This window comes from Sciurus carolinensis, chromosome 9, assembly GCF_902686445.1.
Source record: "Sciurus carolinensis chromosome 9, mSciCar1.2, whole genome shotgun sequence".
Classification (NCBI taxonomy): domain Eukaryota; kingdom Metazoa; phylum Chordata; class Mammalia; order Rodentia; family Sciuridae; genus Sciurus; species Sciurus carolinensis.
In genome coordinates, this window is record NC_062221.1 from 123,427,353 (window position 1) to 123,450,184 (window position 22,832).

The following is a 22,832-nucleotide window of genomic DNA, read 5'->3' on the forward strand; positions in this document are numbered from 1 at the left end:
AATGCAGAACCAGTATCCAGTGTCCATTTGTTTCCCAAATGTCTAATTAATTCCCTTTTCCAATACATGGTTTCCCTGGCAAAAAAGCCATAGAGTTTGGGTAAAACTGGAAAAAAGATTAACAGTATAAATTTTGGGTATTATACAAAGGTTCCTCATCCTGGGGACTCGGATTCATCTTCATTCAAAAGCTGTGGGTCTCTAAACTGGATTGAGTCACAACTCTTTATGATTCATATTAGACTTTTGTTCACTTGGCCTAGAAATGCTCTGCTTATGCAGATCAAATAAGAATTTAGTCAGATTATTATCATTTTATTTCCAGGAACACCAAATCAAGTTGTAATACCATAGGCCTGCACAAGGAAGACTATTCTGATTGCTGCTTTGACTCTGCTGTTTGTCATGGTAACCACACCTGTCACCTTACCTTTGGTGACTGAGTGCTGCTATTTGGCCCCTGTCACCCAAGTCTATCATGGTAACCACACCTGTCACCTTACCTTTGGTGACTGAGTGCTGCTATTTGGCCCCTGTCACCCAAGTCTATCATGGTAACCACACCTGTCACCTTACCTTTGCTGGCTGAGTACTGCTATTTGGCCCCTGTCACCCAAAAATCCAATTATCTCTATTGCATGTCATTTTCCAACTCAGTGGCTGCAGTTCTCACTGTAAGTTCTGCCTATAAAAAGTGATCACAGAGCTCTTGAAAGGTACCATGTTTCCCCTCACAAATGTAGTTGACACAGTTGTGGTGAAAGGTGTGCCTTTGGATGTTCTCAGTGTGTATGAGTAGGTGAATAGCCTCCAGCCCTGGCTGACTCCATGTCTTAAGCAAGTTCCATACCTGCCTGAGTAGATTGGGTTCTACCTTGTCTGACCATCTGCAGTGACTCTTACATCCGATTCATTACTCTGCCTTTGCTTTCGGTTTTGCTTCAAGTCCTGTGGCCGTTGTTAACCCTTTTTAGCCATTGTGTTACTTACATATATCATTGTGTAAAGTGTGATGTGTGATTGAGTGTTGTAGATATTAGTAATTAAGATTGTAATGGAATAAAAGCACCTGTGATTACCATAGTCATGACACCAAGTGAACCATGAGTATTTGGTGAATTAAAGCCAATGAAATTGATGTGACTTATGAATCAGTTGTTAATAAATTCTGACATTGTAGAAAGACACAAACATGTCCAGTCTATGTAATGGCATAATTCACTCACAAATCCGTCCTTATACATTAAACCAAGGGAGAATCTCCAACTCAACCACAGTGGGCCTCCTTTTGAGTTATGTGCAGCCAACCAGGAACAAGAACAACAACAACAACAACAAAGAAGTCTGTTAGGGTTTTCTTGTTTGTTGTTTTTAAAATATCTGACTTATTTTTAAATTATTTTAAATTGGCCTAAGAACTGCACATATTTATGGGATAAAATGTGATGCTTCAGCATATTTATATATTGTATAATTACAGCTTAGAATATTTGTTATCCATCATTTCAAACATTTGTCATTTCTATATATGAGAACATTCAAAATCCTCTCTTCTAGTTATTTTTAATTATATGTTACAATATTATTAGCTGTGATTACCCTTTGTGTACTAATATGCTGGAATTTATTCATCCTATCTGGTTTAAATTTTGTACCACTAATCTCTTCCTCATTTCCCAACATGTTCTCCCCAGGCTGATAACCACTATTCTACTCTTATTTTCTGTAATCTAGGTGTTTTCAGATTCTATATGAACAAAATTTACAGTATTTTTCTTTCTGCATCTGACTTATTTCACTCAACTTCAGATCCCTAGGACTATTTATGTCCTTGCAAATGGAGGATTTCATCCTTTGAGTGGCTGAATAGTATTCGATTTTGTGTATGTATACCACATTTCCTTTACCCATTCATCTGCTGATGGATACTTCAGTTGATTTCAAATCTTGATTATTATGAATATTGCTGCAGTAAACATGGGAGTGTGGATAATTTTTTTGACATACCAATTTCTCTTTTCTAATTCTTATTTATTTATTTGTTTACTTAGGTATTAAAGAGTGAACCCAGGGGAACTTTACCACTGAGCTACATCCACAGTCCTTTTTTTTTTTAAACAAAGTCTCTCTAAGTTTCCCAAGTTGGTCTTGAATTGCAATCCTCCTGCCTCAGTCTCCTGAAAAGCTGGGATTACAGACATGCGCCAACATGCCTGGCACTGATTCCATATCCTTTGAATATATACCCAGTAGTAGGATAGCTTAATCATACAGTAGTTCTATTTTTAACTTTTTTCAGAACCTCCATACTGTTTTCTCTACTAATTTACTTTTCCACCAACAATGTATTATAGTACCCTTTTCTGGACATCCTTCCCAGCATTTGTTGTTTATTTTCTTGTTTATAATAGTCATTCTAATTTGAATGAAGTGATGTCTGGGTGTGGTTTGGATTGGTATCTCCCTGACAATTCGTGATATATATGGTGTGTTACGGTTTGGATATAAGGTGTCGCCCCCATAAAGCTCCTGTTAGGCAGTGAGAAATTCAGAGATTAAATGATTAGATTATGAGAGATGTACATTTGTATCAACCCTACCAAAAGTAAGTAAAGCTGAAGATTATAAAAGAAATGTTCCTATGTAGGAGTGTCTGATAATAACAATCACATACACACACACAAAATCTACCAGTGTCAAGTTTGACCTGAATCATTTTGAGCCTGAACTCACAGACCTACAAGTCTTCCTAACTTCCAACATGAGTATACTTAAATCTGTTTTGTGCTGGTATAATTATCTAGACCCAATATTTATCTCTTAGTTTAGTCTAAAAGATGATACCTGGCCCTATACATAAAAGCCCTAACTAACTTCACCAAGAGAGCCCTAAATGATACAGCTAAAGGGATGCCTCTACTAAACAGATCAAAAAGTAATACTAATTTTTTAAAAAGCTATTTTACTAAATCAGATGGCATTTAGGTATGTTAACTGTATCTCAAGGGGATACTTGTACCATTGTGAAAACTAAATGCTGTGTATATATTTCTAACAATTCTGCTAACATTTCTAAAGCTCCAAAAGACCTCCACTCACAAATCAATGGCATTCTGGACCCCACTGTAAGTTTTAATGACTTACTATCTTCATGGTTTTCAGAGACTAACTAATTATACTAATTACTTTTGTATTGATTATTTGTGAAAAATAAAAATGCTTTGTAGTCTTGTGTATTTTTGTCTTAGCATGATCAGTGCCCTATGTACACCAGCCAACCACCTCTGTAAACCTCTGGACTGCCCTGATGCTTAAACATTCATAGCCAACTTGATAGAGAACAAGGAATTCAAGTCGCTCCCCCTGAATTTGCCCTTTCTTAGTATGAAGTATCCAGATCAAATTCTTAAAAGAATTTCAGAACTCTGAGTCCTTTGGCTAGGGGTGGACAGACAGAAATGAACAGCAGGAACATGAGGTTAAAGGGATAATTCTATAAACTGGGTCCACTGTGCTGACCCTCACATGCTTTCTTTTAAAAAGTAATATGCCTGCACTCCTGCCTGGCTTTAGTCAATAGGATATATTACATTCCCCATCAAACAACCTTGTATCTATAGGAGAAACACAGGTCCAAAATACCAATAAGAAGAACACAAGTTACACTGAAGGGGGCGATAATTTTGTGACTCTTACAAAGACCACATCCCATTATTCAGGGAAAGATAATTCCCCCTAACCATAAAATCTGTAAGAACAATTTCCAAATAGAACTGAGCATCTTGGGCCAAAATGACATGGAGTTGCCCTGGGTATTTACTGTACACAGTGGGAACTTGAAAATCTGATGTCATTCTGCTGTCAGTCAAGAGACAAAAGTCAAGAGGTGAACTTAAGTGGGATTCTCTGGAAACTTTCCTAGGACCAGCCCCCAATGAAACTGGAGGGCAGGAGGGGTACACTATCCTTCTCCTCTCTGAGAGGACCCACTCTCTCCCTTGAGAGTGTCCCCTTTTTCCTTTTCCCTTTGTCTAATGAACTCATGCCTACTATTCTAAGCAACATGTTTGAAATCTTTCTGGCATGATCACAAGAATGGGTGAGAAAGGATCATTGTGGCTGCCTCAGCTCCACAGCAGGCCCTTGCCCTGTAACACTGCATGTGTATCTGTACTGTGTAAAGAAAGGGTAAACATTTTTCACCACCAATAGATTAATTTTCTCTTCCTTGAGGGCAGTATTACCCCATTGAGAATGCCTGGCTTAGGTTAAGCATTCAAATTTTATGCAGTAAGAAAATAGAGTATGAACAATCTTCCTCAAATATAATTCTTCCTGCAGCTTTTTATTGGCAGAAAAGTCTGTATCCATCCTATGTTAAGCCAAAACTCTTCAGACTGATGGATTTCTAAAATAAAAGTTTATTGAGCTGTTATAAATGCTAGCTATTACTCAGCCACAAAGAAAAATGAAATTATGGCATTTGCCAGTAAATAGATAGAACTGGAGAGTATCACGCTAAGTGAAATAAGCCAGTCCCCAAAAAACAAACACATAATGTTCTCTCTGAAATGTGGATGCTAACCCATAACAAAGGAGGGTGGAGAGGGGAAGTATAGAAGTTCATAGTATTAGACAAAGGGTAATGAAGGGATGGGAGGAAGGATGGGAATAGGAAAGACAGTAGAATGAATAAGATACAACTTTCCTATACTCATTTGAATACACAACCAGTAGCTCTATATCATGTACAACCACAAGAATAGGATCCTAATTAGAGTAAGTTATACTCCAGGTATATATGTCAAAACACATTCTACTGTCATGGATATCTAAAAAGAACAAATAAAAAATAAATATTTTTGGTTAAAATAAATAAATACATAAATAAATACTAGCTAGAAAAAGGACCAGGTCCTGGGAAAAGATCCTACAACTATCAGTTGCAGAACTAAGTAATAGTTGGACACACGTCCTGGACCAGAGCTAAGGGCATTTTTTTTAAATAATGAAAATTTGTTAAATTGTTTATATTTAACCTGCACAGACTTGGATAAAAGGGATATGCAAATGGGATAGGAGGGCAGTCCATAAGCAGAAGTCATTGTCACTTTTATATTGTTTGGGGATGTAAGCAGGATATGTTGGCACCTAAGGGGTGTGATGGGATTTCAAATTTTGACTCCTATTCAAGAATGAAGCCAGGTGCAACGGTGCAACCTCAGGAGGCTAAGGCAGAAGTATCACCAGTTTGAGGACAGACTGGGTGACTCAAAATAACAACAACAATAACAAACAGGGTAGGGAATGTAGCCCAGTGGTACAGCACACTTGGATTCAATCCCCAGTATTGGGGAAAAAAATGTGAAATAGAGTTTGTTCTCTGCCTGTAGCATACTGTTTAACCTGCCCCATCTTCCAACCTTGATAATTAAATTGAGGCTATCTCAGAATTTTCTCTTTTCATTTATTGCATTGGAATGTCGCCTTGCTATTCAGTGTGGTCCATGGAGCTTCATCTTCATCATCACCTGGGAGATGTTAGCAGCCTCTCCTTCCTTCTTTCCTTATGTTCTCTCCCCAAAGCAAAGGGTGTTAGACTTAGTTGCAGAGGTCAAGATAAAAAACAAGAATATAAGTTTCTATTTCTCTCCCCAATTAATTGATCTTCTAAATCTCAGTCAAGGCCTCTTTAAGTTGTTTTGGTAGTGATCATTTCTCTTGGATCCAGTATATAAACAGAACCAGGAACATAGTAAGGATACTTTATCTGTTTTACTATTTTACTGATGCAAAATAACAACTCTGCTTTTAAGAAAACAGCTTATTCTACCAAATATGAGTGACCAAGACCCAGGAACACAGATTCACGTTACCCTGAGTGATATATTGCACTGGGAAAGAGGTTACATGACTTAAAGCCAAAGCACAAAATCATAAATCAATACATTTGGCAAATACATTAGTGAGGACATTAGGTAGGCCAGCTATGGTAAAGTGGCAGAAAGCTTTCCATAGGTTTCAGATTGTCCTCCTGGCGCCAGGGTTTGGTGAAGGGAGTTGTAGTTTCTGTCCATTTTCCATTCCAGCATGAGACAATTGTCTGCAGGAAGCTGGGACAGAGAACAAACTGGAGTTAGATCAGAGACAATGACTGGTTCTTCCTTTAAATCTTCCAATTTTAAAGTAGAGACCACTCCACTACAAGGTATTTTGTTACAGCATTCTTAACTTCAGGGTAGGTGGAGGCAGGAGATCTGCTGAGCTTAGTGATATATTCGAGAGTTTTACGTAATAGTTGTGAGACTGTTAGGTCGGATACCAAAGTTAAAGTAAATGGCTATTACAGGCCTAAGATAGCCCAAGATAATTTTGGTTTTCACCTGCAACATTCCATTTCCCCATAATCATGATGGTCTACTCAGCCAAAGTCAGTCTGCTGAAGTTTTAACATAGATGCAACTTCTTCAAAGAACTTCATTTTCACAATCTTGAAGAGCCAGCAAGTTAACATAAGGAAGGAGGGTACAGAATAACTCAATATGCTATGGTTCCTTGTTTATGAAGGTGAATAATTCTTTATTAATTTTTTACATGTGTAAAACATTTCAACCACATAGAAAAGAAGAAAAACAAAGCAATAGTGAATGCCATATACCCACCTTCAGTGCTAAGGTCTGAATGTTTGTGGCCCCCATAATTATTAAATTGTTGAAACCTGTTCCCAATGTGATAGCATTAAGGGGTGGGACCATTGGAAGGTGATTATGTCATCCTCAAGAGTAGGATTAGTGTCCTTGTAGAAGAAGACCAGAGAGCTGCCTTGTGCCTTCTATCTGTTGGGATGTCATGAGAAGGAGCCTCTAAGAATCAGAAAGCTGGGCCTTTGCCAAACCCTGAATCTGCCCATGAGTTGATTGTGAACTTCCCAGACTCCAGAACTATGAAAAAAATTTCCACTGTTTATGAGCTACCCACTTTATGGTATTTTGTTTTAGTAGTCTGAACAAACCAAGGCACCTAGGTTAACTTTGCCACATTTTGCTACATCTTTATTTTTCTGAAGTAGTTTATTATGAATTACAAATAGTGTATACATTAGTTCTTCAGTGTCTGTCTTTTATAAAATAATATTTTCTTACATAAAAGATGAGTTTTACTTAACTAAAACTTTTGAGTTTAGAACAAGACATTAACCATATCAAAAAGATTCTATTATTGAACATCTGACTCAATGACGGTTAAAAACCAAATACAGCCTCTTGAACACAAACATACCGGCAAAGACTTTAACTGGGAAAATGTGGGGAGCTTCACCGGGAAAGAAGGGGAACAGTACTGATGGAGAGAGAAATCAGGCTGGCCTCTGAACAAGGGAAGGCACCAATTTTTATTGAGCTGCTGGGATGGACTAGGGTCTGGTATTTTTCCACTGGTCATTAGTATGGTGATTTTTTAAAGGAATTTCTTCCTTGTGGAAGATCCTTGGAGACATCATGGTGCCACCCTGCATGTGGTCTTTATGGTCAACCTGATAAATATAGGAGATGGGGAAGGGCACATTCCAGTGTTGTTGAAAGAGTGTGGGTGGAGTTAGGGACAGATCTTAATGGTGACAGCTTCTGAGTTATCAATCCTGTGTCCATGAGGCAGTCCTTTTCTCATTATTATTCCCATCATTTTCTTCTTCTTCTTCTTTTTTTACTAGCAAGAGGTAAAGAAAGAAAAACAAAACTGATTTGTTAAAATTGGTTCAAGTACCAGCTGAGACTTTATATGCTGGTGTTTCCAGAGGGACCCTGACAGAAGAAAGCAAAGTTCTCTTTAATCTTAAACTGTGGGTGAAGACAGTGGTCAAGTTAGGCCAAAAGCCAAAGCTTTCTTCATTGAAAAAATGCTGTGGAAAGATTTGGCTAAAACGAGAAGTTTTTTCTTAGTTAAGAATCTCAGTCAACATGGAATTTTTGAAAGCAGAAAGAAGGGAAGGGAGTACAGAAGCAAAAACTGATGATAAGAGAATGATCAGAAAAGAGAAGAAACAGATGGTCTTAGAATCCCAATTTATATACCACGATCAAGGCATCTCTTGCTTCTATCTCCCTATATCCCTTTCTCTTCCAACATTGTCGACTTACTAGGATAAAAGTGTATTAAGGGGTGCATTAGAAAGAGACAGAGAACGTGTGTACTGTCTTTGATGGCTGGGGGCAGGAGGAAATCGAGAAAAATCTGCAGTAGAGTATAAGTTGTTCATCATACTGACAACTTTCCAGCATACTAATATGGTTTTTCTTACAACAAGAATTTCTTATCCTTCATTTCTGAATTTCGAGACTCAAATTATAGAAACTGTCTTATTTTACAGTTTGAAAACATCTTCAAAATCCCATATCTCGATCCCATTTTTAATACGTGAGAAACCAAAGCCCAGAAGTGTTAGCTGACATATACAAAAGGGTGTATCGAGATAACAAAATGTTGCTTCTGGGACAGCCAGTGTATCTTCACTTTTGGGTTTTAGGATATTCAGCCCTACCCTAGGAAGGAATGATGAGGAAGACTTTCACTACAGTCTCTAACCTGAATGTCCCAAGGATATGTTCAGTCTTTACTTCCCCAAGCCAGCAGAGAAACATTTGAACTCTGTCTCTGTGAAGAATCTTAGCACTTCTAGGAATCAACAGCCTGGCCTTCTTTATAATGATACCTTTCCAGGGGGTGAAAACACTGAAATTGAAGCAGTTTTTTCCCAAAACTGATCTAATTCCTAGAATCATTATGTTTACAGGGTATACAAGGCAAGCCTTAAAATTAAGTGAAACGATGAGAGGGTTTTGAAATCTATGAGACAATATCCTCCCTTTTTTCACTTCTCCAGATAAACAGACATCTTGGCTTCTGGGGTGGACAGAACACTATCATTTAATATAGCTTATAAATTGTGAACTAAACGTTAGTCTGCTGCTACTATTCCAATTGGTTACTTTGCATCACACCCAACAAACATTTCAGGGAAAGATTAAAACCATCCACCTGGTTTAGAGTGGACAGTTTCAAGAACACAGTGGAATTCTAAATCTTTGGGAGTAAAAAGTGGTCATTCCGTTACTTGTCTACTGCATCCTGTTCTCGCTGTCGGAGGACAGATGAAGTGTATCCATGTTCTCTAGAGGACTCTGAAGATGCAGGAATGCAGCTGAGACGCTGGTGAGCAAGGTTCTTTTCCGAATTCTATTCACATTAAAAAGTGGATAAGACAAATGAATGTTTATACAGATGTATTAGAGAAAAATGTGTTTAAGATACAGAGCAAACACTAAATAAATCAAAAGTCACCTATGTTTACTACATGTACTCCTATTTATCTGCCTAAAGTTGTTTTACACACTAAATTCAGTACTTCAAAAGAGGACTTGGTCCAAGGAAAAGGGCTACAGTGATTCCATCTTTTTTCTTTTCTGTATGCCAAGAAAAACTAATGAAAATGCATAGGATATTTTTAAAGTCATATTTTTCTTTGTTGACACACAGCATAAATATTCTCCTAGCAAATAGGCAAGGTAACAGGATCTACTACTAAATACTCAAGTAGGGCTGGAGTTATAGCTCAGTGGTAGAGCGCTTGCCTCACATGTGTGAGACACTGGGTTCAATCCTCAGCAACGTATAAAAATAAATAAAATAAATATATTAAAAATTTTAAAAGACATCATGTTTACAGAAATAAAATAAAAACTCAAGTATTAGTGATGCCTAACATCCTACTGCTATGGTTTGGATGTGCTCACCAGATCACAGGCTGAAGATGCATCTCCTTTATGGAATTTTAAAAGGTGAAAACTCTAAGAAGTGATTAGGTCATTAGGGCTCTGCCCTTGTGAATGGATTAATCCACTCATGCATTAGTGTACTAATGGTTTAATGGATTAATGGGTTATCTCCAGAGTGAATCTATTATAGAAACCTGTTTGTAGCTCAGTGGTAGAGTGCTTGCTCAGCATGGGCGAAGCCCTGGGTTTGATCCCCAATACCACACACATACACAAGCAGAGTGCCAGCGGGAAGGCCCTCAGCAGATGTGGCCCTGCAACCTTGAACTTTCCAGCCTCCATAACAATAAACTGAATAAACCTTTATAGATTTCCTATGGCTTTTCATTACAGCAATAGGAAATAAACTCTAAGACATGTACCAAGTGTCCTGAGGAAATAATTAGATGAAGTTACAAATTCATAGGATGTACATCACAGTTTTTTTTTTCATAATGTTCAAAAATCAAAATAAATTAAAAGTGGACCTTTTAAATAAGTTATTAAATCCCTACAGTGAACACAGTAGTACCATCAGAGCTGACTCTGCAGTGGGTTGACTGACTTGGAAGGGAGGTGGTAAGAGGGGTGCTAACACAGCAGAGCTGTGGAAGGAAAGCCAGCAGATATTGAAGGGCCTGGGATTGCACCCATGTCCTGGCCAGCTGGGCGACCTGGGCAACTTAGTGAACCTCACTCCACCTTTAGTTCCTAGAGTCAGTCAGGTGTGGTTCCAAACCTCACTCTACACTGCCTTAGTCAGTTCAGAATGCCACAGACAGGGTGGCTTAAATAGTAAACACTTACTTCTCACAGCTTTGAAGGATAAGAAGTTCAAGGTCAAGGTGCTAGTGAATTAGGTGTCAGGTAAGGATTCACTTCCTGGCTCAAACACGGCCCTCTCGTTGCTTCATTCATCAGTGGGTGAGGGAACTGAGAAGTAGCAAGCACTCCTGTCTCTTGTTTTTGTTTTTCTGGTTTGTTGTTGTTGTTGCTGTTTTGGGGACCAGAGATTGAACCCAGGGGCACTTAACCACTGAGCCATATCCCCAGTCCACACTGAGTCGCTTGGGGCTTTGTTAAATTGCTGAGGCTGGCTTTGAACCTCCAGTTGCTGGGATTACAGGCATATGTCATCATGCAAGGCTCTCCTGTCTCTTCCTAAAAAGGTACTAATCCTATTCCTGTGAGTTTCATCCTCATGATGTAATTACCTTCCAAAGACCCCCATCTCCTAATATCATCACCTTGGGGGTTAGGAGAGACACATTCAGTCCATAACAAGTACCCACAGGTTCTTGTGGCTCTGACTTGTTGCTTCACTTTTCTGTCCCAATTACCTGTAAAATGGAAATGACAGTTTACCATATTTAATGATAATGATAAAGATTAAATTAGATCATATGAAAAACTCTTAGCATAAAGTCTAACAGATAACAAATATTTGATAAATCTAGATAATTCTAAAAAAGAAAACGAAGAATCCACTGCAAAGCAGGAACACCATATGAAAAGGTCTGTGACTGATTAATGAGGAAAAAAATAAAAAGGAAAAAGAAGGAAGTCCTGTTGTGTACTTTGCTTTTATTCTAAAAGCTGCTGGAAGTCATGAAGATTTCAAGCAGGGGCACTGTGCTCCAGTCCCATCTGTCCACTCTAATACTTGTCACAGCTCTTTGCACATAGTGATCCCTGTTCACAGATTTTCTTTCCACCTGTGCTCTCCTACTTCCTTTAGATTTCAGAGAAACCTCCCCAACCTGCCTAACCCGGCAAATCCATTTTTAATAGCTCCCCAGCAGTCATGCTCACATCACCTGATTTATGTCCTTTTCCTCCATGCACATCTCCATGAGATGAGACATTAACCATTAGTGCATATAATTGCGTCTCCATTAGCACAGTGACTGGCCTGTTGTTGTTACTTATTTCATGTTGGATAATGGAGGGTGGAAAGGGTGGGAGAGAGGAAGGAGGGGAAAAACTGAAGAACAGTGAGATGGGGTGGTTAGATGATGAGTTCAGCTCAACTTTAAACATTGATTTTCTGTGGCACATCTAGGTAGAGATGTTCTTAAAACAGAGAAAATGAATTTGGAGCCCAAAAGAAAGACCTGAGCCAGAGAGATACAGATGACTTAAGGAGTCATTGGAACATGGGCACTGACTAAAGCAAGTGAATATGGAATTGCAGGGTCTTTGGACACAGATGGTTTGGATTCATGAACCTGAACATGGGTTGGTTACCAAGTCTCCGAGACTCCTTTAGGAGCCACACAGAGATAGGACCCAATCCCAACGAGGCAGACTTCCAATAACATGCTTCCCACATTCCCAGGCTGTGTCCTGCCCCATATCCAGGATGATCACTTGGAGCACCCTGAGAACTGACTAAACAGAAATAAGATGCCTCTATTGGTTTGTCATCTGGAGTGTATTAGGTACTTACTGAATGTTAGGTACTTATTTATCTGTTACAGACAAGGCTGTTAAAACATGCACAACCATACCTTTGCCCAGCTTCCTCATTGGGTTGTTGCCAAGATCCAAAGAAAAAATGCATGTGAAAGGACTTTAAAAAGTGCCAAACACATGAAGATGACATTGTCATTATGGAAACAAGTGACAAACTTTGGGATAACTTTTTCTACTTCTTTTAAGATGGGAGAAAAACATTGCATTGGAGTCCATCTTTTCAGATACCTTAGTGGAAAAGAACATGGGTCTTAGAGTCAGACAGGGTTTAAATCTGACTCAGTTATTTTCCTAGTTGCTTCATCCTGGGTCAGGAACTTGACTTTTCTAAGTCTTTGTTGCTCCATATGTAGGATGAAAACAATAATAGTACCTCCTCACAGAGCTGCTTACTAGATAATACCTGTAAAGTGCTCAGCACAGCGTGGCCTATAACATTTTTCAAGTAAATGTTAAAAATTAAAATTCTCATCATTATCTTTTTTTCTAGGCTCATACTTTATTTCAAAAATTGAATATCACATGATGAGTTGACATCAGCTTCTCCAGGCACAGAAACTTAACTGAGGGTCAGATGATTTTTTTTTTTTATATTGGGGATTGATCCCAGGGCCTTAAACATGCTAGACAAGTACTCTGCCACTGAGCTACGTCCTCAGAAATTTTTATTTTGAGTCAGAATCTTGTTAAGTTGCCCAGGCTGGCCTCAAACTTGTGATCCTTCTGCTTCAGCTTCCAGAGTAGCTGGGATTACAGGTGTGCACCACTGCACCCAACTGAGATCAGACAACTCAGAATCCATTTATGTTGCTTTCACAGATGGAGACTTTTAGACTTTAACTTGAAGTATAAGATCATCAAATCATTGCTTCTATATGTGGCCAGTACACAGTTCATTCTACCTGTGATAGTTTAAGAGTTGAAATATTTTTTATATCACTGAACAGGAATTGTTCAGGCATTAATTTCTGGACCTGTTATGATTTCAGCTTTGCCAAAGTCACAAATTTCACAGCCAACATCCTTCGACATACACAGCTACCCCCTCAACTGAGTCAGAAGAAGCCATCAGCTTATCATTAAAGAGTCCTCTGTGCAGCAGGAACCAAATGGAGGAATTGTTTAAATCTGTCCCAAATCCTTTCAACATGCTGTCATCTGGATTATATCACCAGATATGTGATGTTGAATTAAACTGCACAATTCCCGGCAACCCACTGGAGAGCTCCCCATCAATTGTTGTTGTTGTTGCAATACTGGAGATTGAACTTGAGGTCCTCTACTATTCAATTATAACTCCAAGTCTTTTTATTTACTTAGTTTTTGAGACAGAGTCTCACTAAATTGCCCAGGCTGGCCTTGAACTTGTAATGTTCCCACCTTAGTCTCCTGAGTTGCTGGGACTACAGGCATGCACCATCATGCCTGGCTATAAATATCCTTTTTTTAATTAAAATATTTTTTTATTTTTACAGACATATTTTGATTCATTGTACACAAATGGGGTACAACTTTTTATTTCTACGGTTGTATACAACATAGATTCACACCATTCATGTAATCATACATATATATAAGATAATACTGTGTTTCATTCTACTGTTTTATCCTTTTAAAATAAGATAAATTTCTTTTTTAAATAAGAAAACAGTAATGATTCATTTGTTGATTGCTAGTGAATGTCACTTAACTGGAAGGTAGAATTCACTTAGTGATGCTAAGTAATTTAGGAACAGAGAACATGAACGTATGTTTCTGCTTATAATTAGAACCAAATGAAGCTTGTGAAGTTGTCTTCCCTCTCTTAGTCCTCTTAGTCCTCCCTGAGACTAAGTTGAAAGGTGTCACTTAGGGAGAGTAAATAAGCTATATGACTGAGCCACCATGGGATTTGTTGAATAGTGTATTTGACTGGAAAGGAGGATAAGTATGTATTAGTCAGCTTCATTTACTACAATACAATACATTAGGCAGCTAAATCATAAAGAGAGAAAAGGTTTATTTAGCTCACAGTTTCAGAGGCTGAAAATCCAAATGGCACAGTGCTCAATGGCCATGCCTGGGCTATATGGCCTCATGGTGCTAATGGCAATGGCAGGTGTGTATGTCAGGAGCAACCTAGTGATTACATCTTGAATCAGGAGCAGAGAGCAAGGGAGCACTTGGGGTTCCTCAGTCCCCTTTAAGGGCATGCCCCCAATGACCTAAGGACCTTCCACTAGGCCCCACCTGCTAAAGGTCCACAGTACCTCCCGCTACCACCACCCTGGAGATGAAGCACTTACATATGGAACTTTGGGGGCCATTCAACATCCAAACCATAGCAGGGTATCCCAAGCATGAGGGTGCCTATGGGCACTTCAGAACAAAATACTTAAATCAGCCATGTTCCAGAAAATGGTCTGAGGAGATAGTGATGAGCGTAATGGAACAAGGTAATAAGGAACTCAAAGACCTTGAATTCTATCACAGGACCTTAAAATTTACATGTGGGACAATTGAGAATTCATGTGTTCCAGAAATGGAAGAATTTTTTTTCTTTCTTTTCTCTAAACTATAGCATGTGGACACACTTGCCAGCACCTTCTCCACACCCATGAGGAAAAATAACCCATCCAACACAGAACACCAAATCTGAGATGTTGTGAGAAGTCACTCGATTTAAACCCAGCCCTTTCCTGCATTGCTTGTTTTAGGAAATGTGCATCCACACCTCAATGTTACCTCGAATTCAGAATTGGAGAGCGTGAAAAGACTAAAAAATGGGAAATGTCCTAAAATACTAAATCCCCATTTACATTTACCTGAAAAAACTGTCCATAGTGTCAAGGTGAAAGTGGTCATGCAGGGGTTGGGGGTGAATGCTCATGGAGAGTAGAATAGAGTTTAGAGAGACTTCTGGGGTATTTTCTCCCTATTCTTCCCAACAGATTGTCCATACATCCTGACAAAAGGGTTCGTACAAGCAGAACAATGATGAAACCCACTCTTAACCACTCACTAACAAAGTAGCATTAAGGACAGCTACTCCTTTCACCATCCTACTGTCCATGTTCTTTTTTTAATCATTCAAATTTATATTGTTGTCGATAGATCTTTATTTATATGATGACTCAAATCTCCAGACTACTATATTGCACATCACAGTTCTAAAATATGAATCTTGCATTTCTTGTGCTTTGGGGTTCTGGTTAAGGAAGTCAGTGCCAGCACCTATATGATGGGATGTTGACCCTATCTTTTCTTCTAGCACTTGTAAACTTTCTGTTCTAATTCCTAAGTCTTTGATCCATTTAGATTTGAGTTTTGTGCAGGTGAGAGAAAGGGGTCTAATTTCATTTTTCTATATACAGTTTTCCCAGTACCATTTGTTTAAAAGCCTGTCTTTTTTCCAAGATATCTTTGTGGCACCTTTGTCAAATAACAGACAGCTACAGGCATGTGGATTTGTCTCTGTGTCTTCTATTCTGCTCCCTTGGTCTTCATCTATTTTTGATGCCAATGCCATGCTGTTTTGTTACTGCAGCTCTGTAATATAACTTCAGATCAGGTATTGTGATGCCTCCTGCTTTGTTTATCTTTCTTAGTATTGCTTTGGTTATTCTAGGTCTCTTATTCTTCCCAATGAACTTAAGAATTATTTTTCTAATTCTGTGAAGAATGTCATTAGTATTTTGATGGGGATTGCAAAAAAATAAAACCAAGAGTCAGTAAGTGGGATGCCATCAAACTAAAAAGCTTCTGCACAGCAAAGGAAAAAATTAAAAACATGAAGAGAGAGCCCACAGAATGGGAGAAAATCTTGCACAGCTATTCCTCCAATAGGGGGTGGTTAATATGCAGAATATACAAAGAACCCAACAAATTTAACACACACACACACACTCACACACACACACACACACACACACACACACACACACACAAATCCAATCAGGAAAAGAACTAAACTGAAACTTCTCAAGAGAAGAAACACAAATGGCCAACAAATATATGAAAAAAATGTTAAACATCTCTAGCAATAAGACAAATGCAAATCAAAACTACACTAAGATTTCATGTCATTCCAATCAGAATGGCAATGATCAAGAATATAAACGATAAATACTGGCAAGGTTGTGGGGGGAAAGGTACACTTGTATATAAAGCTCTAATAAAAATATGGATTTTTTTATATCCTGTCCCCAAAAACTATAGAATAAATTCACAGTAACCAAGTTATGGAATCAGCTGAGGTTTCCATCAATGGATGAGTGGATAAAGAAAATGTGGTATATATACATAATGGAATATTATTCAGCCATAAAGAGAAATGAAATTATATCATTTGCAGGGAAATGAATGGAATTCGAGACCATCATGTTAAGCAAAATAAGTCAAACTCTGAAGGGCAAGGGTCATATCGTTTTCTCTCATATGCAGAAGTTAAAGAGGAAAAAGGAAAACAAAGGTGGGGTGGGTCTCATAAAAATCAAAGGGAAGTCAATAGAGGAAAGGGACCTGAAGTAGAGGGTCAGCAGAGGAGGGAGGAAGCAGTGCTGGGGAGTGATACTGGCCAAATTATATTATTACATTGTGTGTCCATACCAGTATATGACAGCAAATTCCATCATTATGTACGACTACACTGTATCAACTTTAAAATGTGAGCAAATGAAGATCCAAACCATTTTTTAAAATTTATTTTTATTGTAAATAAATGGGATACATCTTGTTTCTCTGTTTGTACAAACAGAAAAAAGTTGTAGAATACTATATAGAGTCCTTTGTATGACACTGACCAACCTTCACAGTTCAACTTCCTCTTTTTTTTCCAACACCCACCACCCTCATCCCAAATCCACATGTACTCTCTTGTTGTAGAAATTTGGCTGTCCTTAATAAGCCATAATTTTTAGATCTCCTAGATTTTGATCCTGCTCTCTATCTAAAATGCCCATCCTTCACTTCCATCCTTTCACAATTTTACCCATTTTCAAGGTCTAATAAAGAAAACCCTGAACCCAACCTCCACAGAAGGACCATCCCCTTATCCTTGGCCTTGGGCAAGTCCTTTGGCATGCCTTAGTCCAGTTTTCTCTTTTGTAAAGAGGAAGTGGTAACTCTGACTCTATTAAAGTTGTTGGGCTATTAGATATGGCATGTTTTCAGGCATCACCACTGAGAAAACATGAAAAATGTTGTTATTTTCTGTCCTCCTGTAATAACACTTGTGGTATTAGGGGTCTTTCCAGATGGAATTCTTTCCCCACCCCGCATCAAGATGGTGAGTTTATTAGCAACAAAGCCTCAGTCTTGTGCATTATGGTCCCCCACCATTCAACACACAGTAGCCATTTGACAAATCCCTTGGTTGGGTGGAAAAAATAAATGAGTCAATTACACAAGATGTCACTCTATATAGATATAGATATACATATATTTAGTTTATGCCTTCTGTGTATGTATCTTTAGGGAGGCATAAAAAGACATACAATTGTAGCAAGAATGAGAAAAAAAGATGCCAATATCTTTTAAAGTAGCAAATATTTCTTGTTAACTGCCCAGAAAAACTGGCAAAAGTCTGTCCTAAACCCCGTGACCCTCTTGCTTGGATGGAGTATGAGTTCTAACATTTTGCCATTTTTGACTTTCCCTTCTGGGTCCCTGATTCCTCTGCCACCTCCTCCCTTCCCATAGGGACTAAGCTTTCATCACTGTCGCCAAGGCAACATCAGGGATGCCTCATACCCCGCAGCTCTGCATGTCTAAACGCTGGTTGCCTTTGTCCACTGAGTGGGCTGAATTTTTTAACCGCTCACCATCGAAATCAGCTATCTTTTATACAGAACTTTATGCATTAGTCGACCTTTTAAAAAAAAGCTGCTATGTAAGTTTCTTCTCTTGCAATGGTCTTTACCCAGACCTGTCAAACCCTTGAATGCACCATACATTTTTGGTCCTTAGGAGCAAATATAAAAATCGCCTGTTTAGTCTTCGTAAGCATGTGCAATATAAATGCGGGTCAATTTAAAAAGCACGCAACAGAGCATTCATAATGGGTTTCCCTTTTAAAAGCACAGTAGACCAAAAATAAACCTGACAAAGGGCAGCTGTGGAGTTTTAACATGTGGAAAACTCCACAGGCAGCAGTTATGTAACTCGAAAGAAACATGATAAATATTTCACACCGTTAGGTGAACTTCCAACTGTGACACGTGAAAAAGCAAAGAACACAAAACACACCTTAACTCCCGAAGGAGCAAAACGCTTCAACTGAGAAGACGACAAGGCTAGTCTAACATCTGAGACCTGACTTCCAGCACGATCGTGATTGCTTTTCTTTTTTTTTCTCAGGTCCGAGGCAGAGCTCGCAAACTCCCTCTCCCAGCGCTTCCCTCGCGGTTTCGCCCGTTCGGTAGAAATTTTCCAACAAGCTCTTAGCCCTAGGCTGAAAACCGAAAAAGAAGTTTTGTGCAGAGAAGAAAGGAGTCGGGGCAAGGCAGGCGGAGCCCGCTCCCAGCCCAACACATCACCGATCCCCACGCCCCGCCCGTGCCCCCTACCCCGTGCGCGCCTCCTGCCCCGAGCTCCTCGCCCTGGGGACAGCTGGCAGCCCGCGCAGGACCAGACACAAAGCCGATCAATCCCGGCGGCGCGGGGGCGGGAGCGACCCGCCAGGGCTTTCCTTTCCGCTGCTAGCTTTCTGCGGCCCACCCCCAGCTAGGACCCAGCGGACACCTTGTCCCTCTTCCACGCCCCCAGCCCCCTCCCCTCTTAAAAAAAGAACGGCCCTGAGCCCCCATCCCAGGACTGGAAGACTGAAGACTGGCCTCTTGGCAGCCCGCAGAGAAGGCGCCCCTGGAAGAGAAACTGACATCCCTTCAAGACCGCCCCTCCCCTCCGCTTCCTCGGCTCCACGACTCCCTCCGCCTCTACCGCCCCAGAAGTTCAGGGGCCCCCGCCCCGCCTCCTGCGCTCCGGCCGCGGGGACCCTGGATCTCGGCGCCCAGCAGCCAGCTCCGGCCCCGGGAAGATGGCGAGGAGGAGCAGCCACCGCCTCCTCCTGCTGTTGCTGCGCTACCTGGTGGTCGCCCTGGGCTGTAAGTTGCTCGGGTACCTCCACCCACCTTCACCCTCCCACCCATCCACCGCCTCCTACTTGGACCAGCCTCCCCCAAACCTCCGGCGCCCAGCCTCGGCGCTCGCGCACCGCGCCTCCGCGGCCCTGGGCTGGGGGTCTGCCGAGGGGCATCAGCGAGGGGAAAGGCCGGGTGAGGGGACCCGCGGGGAGGGGGAGCCGGAGATCTTGGGTTTCTCGTAAAACAGCGTCTGATTTGGTCCGTTCTAGTTCAAGGAAATTAAGGGTGTCCGCTAGCAGATTCTCATCTTCTTACAAAGTTGGGGTAAGTTCTCAAAGACGTTGGGACGTGATCAGAATGCAGAACTCTACCCCGAGGATGCTAAGAGCCCAAGAAAGATGGCATCGGTAGGAGGCAGGCGCCGGCCGCGCTCCAAGTAGCGGCGGGCCGAGCGGGCAGTGCAGAGTGGTCGCGGCTCGCTAGGTTCACACTGCGCGGGTGCTACGCAGGGCGCTGGTGCCAGGCGTGGGTGGGGGAAGTTCGTGGCCGCCGAGCCAGAAGTACTGTTATCCTCTCCACCTGCACATCGACATTCAGGGACGTCTGCTCTGTCGACTCTAGCCAGCTGCTGTGTCCTCGGGGGACGTCCAATGGGACGATTGTTAGAAAGATGCCAAAGCCTAAAGATCCAGTAGCTTAGCAGGGGAGACATCCCAAAGCCAATTTCACGGGATGGTTTTAAACAGGATTTTCACAGATTCTGAACTCGTGAGATTTAAAGTCCTGGGAACAGTTCCTTTTGTTTTCTTCGCGTTAACTTTTTTTTGGAAAAATACAATAGACCTTAAGCAATGAAGTCTTGCTTTGTCTTTCGTTTTTTTTTCCCCCCACTTTCTAACGTTTTTTCTATTTTTTCTTTCCTTTTTTTTTTTTTTGTAAAATGAGTTATTGTTGCTATTCAAGTCCTAGTAATATAATACGTATGATACTTAAAACAACCTGCCAGATGAGTGTCTTATCACAATAGCGTGACTTTTTCCCACGACTTCATTGCCCAAGTAATCGCTGCTCAGCCCAATGTCAGGTGAGCTATGTTCCTTAGAGGGGAAGGAGGGTGCACGTTGTCTCAAGGAAGGGACATGTGCTGACCTATATCAAAGAAAACCGAACCAAGAAGGCAGAGTTTCACAATTAAACCTTTGTGCAATTTTGAAATATCAATTGGTATCACATTGAATAGCAAAGGAAAAAAAATGTACCCTTGCCAAGGGCAACAAAGACGCAAGCTGGAGGAATTGTAACAAAACTACAGGCTAGATATGTATTCCACTGAAATTTTAAATACACAAAAGGATTGTGACTTTAGTGTAAAAATGTGTTAACTAAAAACAGTGAAAATCATTTTACTCTGTTATTCTTGTTTAGGCATCAAAATAGAAACAATATACCCTGAGTTTGAAGTTGTAGGCAAGAAACCACCAAGAGGCAATCAATCAGAAAAAATAAGATAAAATAAAATAAATGGATGAATGGTCAGGATTACCTCTTCTTCACGTGTTGAGTAAATATATAATACATGGCCTCTACTAATCCAGATTCATATTGGAGGTTAATTTAGAAGTATTGTGGGTGTGTTTTCCATATTGTTCCTGGGATGTCAAAAAGTCTGGCATTGCAAGTATTTTCTTTTCTTTTTTGGGGGTTGGGGGTGGAGGTGGGTGTATGGTACTGGGCATTGTATATCCCTAGTTCTTTTTTTTTTAAATATTTTTTAGTTGTTGATAAACCTTTATTTTATTCATTTATTTATATGTGGTGCTGAGAATCGAACCCAGTGCCTCACACATGCCAGGCAAGCTCTCTACCACTGAGCCACAACCCCAGCTCCCTAGTTCTTTTAATTTTTTACTTTGTGACAGGTCTTACTAAGTTGCCGAGCCTGGCCTTGTACTTGAGATCCTCTTTCAGCCTTTTGAGTTGCTGGGATTACAGGCATATACCCCACACCCAGTTTCCCCGAACTGTTAGAATCTTATTAGTAGAGTACACAGTACACTTTGTTCAGATTTTCCTTATTCTTACCTGGTGCCCTCTTTTGTTCCAGGATCCCTGCAGGATCCCACGCGGCATTCAGTACTCATGTCTCCTTAGGCACCATGACTGTGGCGGTGTCTCAGACTTCCCTTGCTTTGTATTACTTTAACAAGTTTGAGGAATACTAGTCAAGTGTTTTCTAGAATGTTCCTCATGGTATTTCTCTGATGTTTTTCTCATGACCCAAATGGGGTTCTAGGGTTTTGGGAGAAGGATCACAGAGGGAAAGTGTCATTTTCACCATATCATATTTAGGGAGCATCTTGTAAACATGACTTACTACTGTTGATGTTGACCTTCCTCACTTGCCTGAGGTAGTGTATGTCAGATTTCTGTGTAGGTTACTTACCCTATTTTTCTCATTTCCATACCATATATTTTGGAAGGAAGTTACTATGCACAATACACACTTAAGGAAGAAGAGTTATGTTTTACCTCCTTGAAGGTAGAATAGCTTCATAAACTACTTGGAATTCTTAGGGAAGGAGGATGTGTCTCTCATTTATTTAATCACTTATTTTTATATCCACATGGGCTCATATGTATTTGCTTTATACTTTGGTTGGTAATCTAACACTTTTATTTATTAAAGATTTGGTGGATTTCTTAGGCTGTAATTATGTACTCATCTTCTTCCTATTCCTTCCAAATGTAATTGTAGCATTCCTTTTTTCCAATCCTTTCATATCTAATTATAATATCATACTTATTCCATTCTTTCTACTATTTGTCAACCTTTTAAATATATTTCTTAGTACTCTGGAGGACTTTTTATGTTTTTCCTGCCACTTAAAGTATGAGTTCAATATCTTTATTGATATGGACATTTATTTTTGTATTTAGTTGATGTTTTAGTCATCTTTCAATTACTGTAACAAAATACCTGAGGCAATCAACTTAAAAAGAGGAGATATTTATTTTGGCTCATAATTTCCTAAATTTTGGTCCATGTTTGGTTGGTTCCTATGCTTTTGGCCCTGTAGTAACACATCACATCATAGTGAGGAACATGTTAGAGCACATCTTCAATTCATGGCCTAGATGTGAAAAAGAAAAAAGAAGTAGTGTTCCCTGTTTCCCTCAAGGATATACTAGAAGACCTCCCATTAGACCAACCAATTAAAGTTTGCACCTCTTTTCAATAGCACCATAGACCGTGGACCAAGACTTTAAAACACAGGGTTTTGAGGGACCCTTATCTAATTCATAGCAGTTGAATTATATTTTTCTTTCCCACTCCAATAGAAAAGGGATTTCTTGATGTTTACTCACCACTGTATGTCCAGTGCTGAGCAAAGTACTTAGTTAATAATAGATGTGAACATGTACCTGATGGTGTATTTGTTCATTTGGACTGCTGTAACAAAGTGCCATAAACTGGGTAACTTGGGTT

At 39.9% G+C, this 22,832-nt stretch overlaps 1 protein-coding gene across 3 annotated transcripts in view; it reads left to right on the forward strand.

Moving 5' to 3' along the window:
• The first annotated feature begins 18,610 nt into the window (after positions 1-18,610).
• The window catches only part of Jam2 (junctional adhesion molecule 2), a 69,242-nt gene continuing 65,020 nt past the window's right edge, over positions 18,611-22,832 (forward strand). Inside the window, exon 1 of one of the 3 annotated variants that reach the window (XR_007110224.1) lies at positions 18,611-19,366. Coding sequence is in view for 2 of the 3 variants with exons in the window: in XM_047564548.1 (XP_047420504.1) it covers positions 19,300-19,366 (67 nt within the window). In the remaining variant the exon portion in view is untranslated. The remainder of the gene's footprint in view (positions 19,367-22,832) is intronic. The other 2 variants (XM_047564548.1, XM_047564547.1) reach the window with 2 other exon arrangements.